The sequence below is a fragment of the Etheostoma cragini genome, chromosome 18, assembly GCF_013103735.1.
Source record: "Etheostoma cragini isolate CJK2018 chromosome 18, CSU_Ecrag_1.0, whole genome shotgun sequence".
NCBI classification, from domain to species: Eukaryota; Metazoa; Chordata; class Actinopteri; order Perciformes; family Percidae; genus Etheostoma; species Etheostoma cragini.
Genome location: NC_048424.1, coordinates 1,861,142 through 1,863,013, shown reverse-complemented (window position 1 = coordinate 1,863,013; position 1,872 = coordinate 1,861,142). Strand labels below are relative to the sequence as shown.

The following is a 1,872-nucleotide window of genomic DNA, read 5'->3' as shown; positions in this document are numbered from 1 at the left end:
GGTGACGGTAGTTGTTTGTTTTATTGTTGTTGTTGTGGTGGTTGATTTTGTTGTTGTTGTTGTTGTTGTTGTTGTTGTTGTTGTGGCGGCGGTAGTTGTGGGTTTTGTGACCTCACCTGAACAGATGAACACAATTTAACAAACTGCTGGGATGTAATATTAAAACTTCAACTCCATAAAACAATCTAATATTTTAAGTATTTATTCTCATCAGTTGGACGTGACTTTAAACAGCTCAGCATGTTCTCAGCTGGTTTCTCACCTGAGGACTGAGGGCTGAAGGGAAACTCCTGCACTTTGTCTCCTTCAGTCACTTCACACCTAAACATCTGATACCTTGATGTGTAACTAAAATGAGAAGTAGGAAAGGTCACAGAGGAGTAGCAGGGAGACTGGGATGTCCTCAAATCTTTATGATCTTTATCCACATCATGACTCTTAAACAGCCACTTCACTGTGTGTCTACATGGTCCATATGTGGACACAGAGCAGTGTAACGTCACCTCATCACTGTCCTGATGTTCAGTCACTGGTGAAGATGGAGATATCGGCAGAGAAAGACAACAAGAGTAAAATTAACTTCAACACTGTAATCATAATTATTATGGTTCAGTATATTGTTCAAATAAGACATTTTAAATATATCTAATAAAGTACAATGTATAAAATTATAGTGATAACATTTATTTTATATACACCGGACAAGTTAAACAAGAAAAAAACAACACAGTAAAATTAGGAAATACCTCATGTTTATCAATGATAAAGAATGATGTCAACTAAAACATAAAATCCAACAACTAACATATTTGTTACATCAGGATGAAGTGAAGGTAAACAGCTCATCTTAGTAAAGTTAAGAGAATTAAGAGAAAAGTAATCTTCATCACTGTAATCCTAAGTATTGTACTGTTTTATGATATTATTCTTACAAGACAAGTTAAAAACATTATGATATAAATACTCACTGGTGACAACAGACAGAAAGACCCCAGCATCTGGACCTTGATGTGGTCCTGATGTGTTGAACTGTCTGCAGGTGTAACGACCAGCATCCTCCTCTGTGACCTTCTTTATAACCAGAGAACAGTTCTCTGTAACACTCAGTCTGTCTGATTTAACTCTGGCTTCTTCTTTAATCTTCCCATCTTCAACCAGCTCCACTATTATCCCTGAACCACTGAAGATCCAGGTAGTACTGTCACACGCTCTCTGACCGTCTGTCACATGTTCACAAGGCAAAGTGACGTCATCTCCAGGTCTGACAGAGGAGGAGAGATGATATCCAGCTGCTGCTGTTAAGAAGATGAGAGAAAATAAATGTCAGTTGGGCTCATTGTCCTTGGTTTCCAATAAAAAAAAAACAGAGTAAAATGAGTAAATGCCTCACGTTTATCAATGATAAAGAATGATGTCATCTAAAACTTAAAATACAAAAACTAATTAAACATGTTCGTTACATCAGGATGAAGTGATGTTAAACAGCTCATCTTAGGAAAGTTAAGAGAATAAAGAGAAAAATCATCTTCATCACTGTAATCCTAATTATTGTACTGTTTTATGATATTATTCTTACAAGACAAGTTAAAAACTTTATGATGTAAATACTCACTGGTAACAACAGACAGAAAGACCCCAGCATCTGGACCTTGTTGTGGTCCTGATGGGTAGAACTGTCTGCAGGTGTAACGACCAGCATCCTCCTCTGTGACCTTCTTTATAACCAGAGAACAGTTCTCTGTAACACTCAGTCTGTCTGGTTTAGCTTTAGGAATATTATCTTTCATCTTCCCGAGGTTAACCAGCTCCACTGAGTATCCTGAATGACTGAAGATCCAGGTAGTACTGTCACACGCTCTCTGACCGTCTGTC

General features: G+C 37.5%; 1 protein-coding gene across 1 annotated transcript in view; it reads right to left on the bottom strand.

Moving 5' to 3' along the window:
- Positions 1 to 185: 185 nt before the first annotated feature.
- Positions 186 to 1,872, bottom strand: part of LOC117961828 — a 1,940-nt gene continuing 253 nt past the window's right edge. Inside the window, exons 2-3 of the mRNA XM_034900764.1 lie at positions 1,613 to 1,867; positions 186 to 529 (exon numbers count right to left, since the gene is read on the bottom strand). Of these exons, the coding sequence (XP_034756655.1) occupies positions 186 to 529; positions 1,613 to 1,867 (599 nt within the window). The remainder of the gene's footprint in view (positions 530 to 1,612; positions 1,868 to 1,872) is intronic.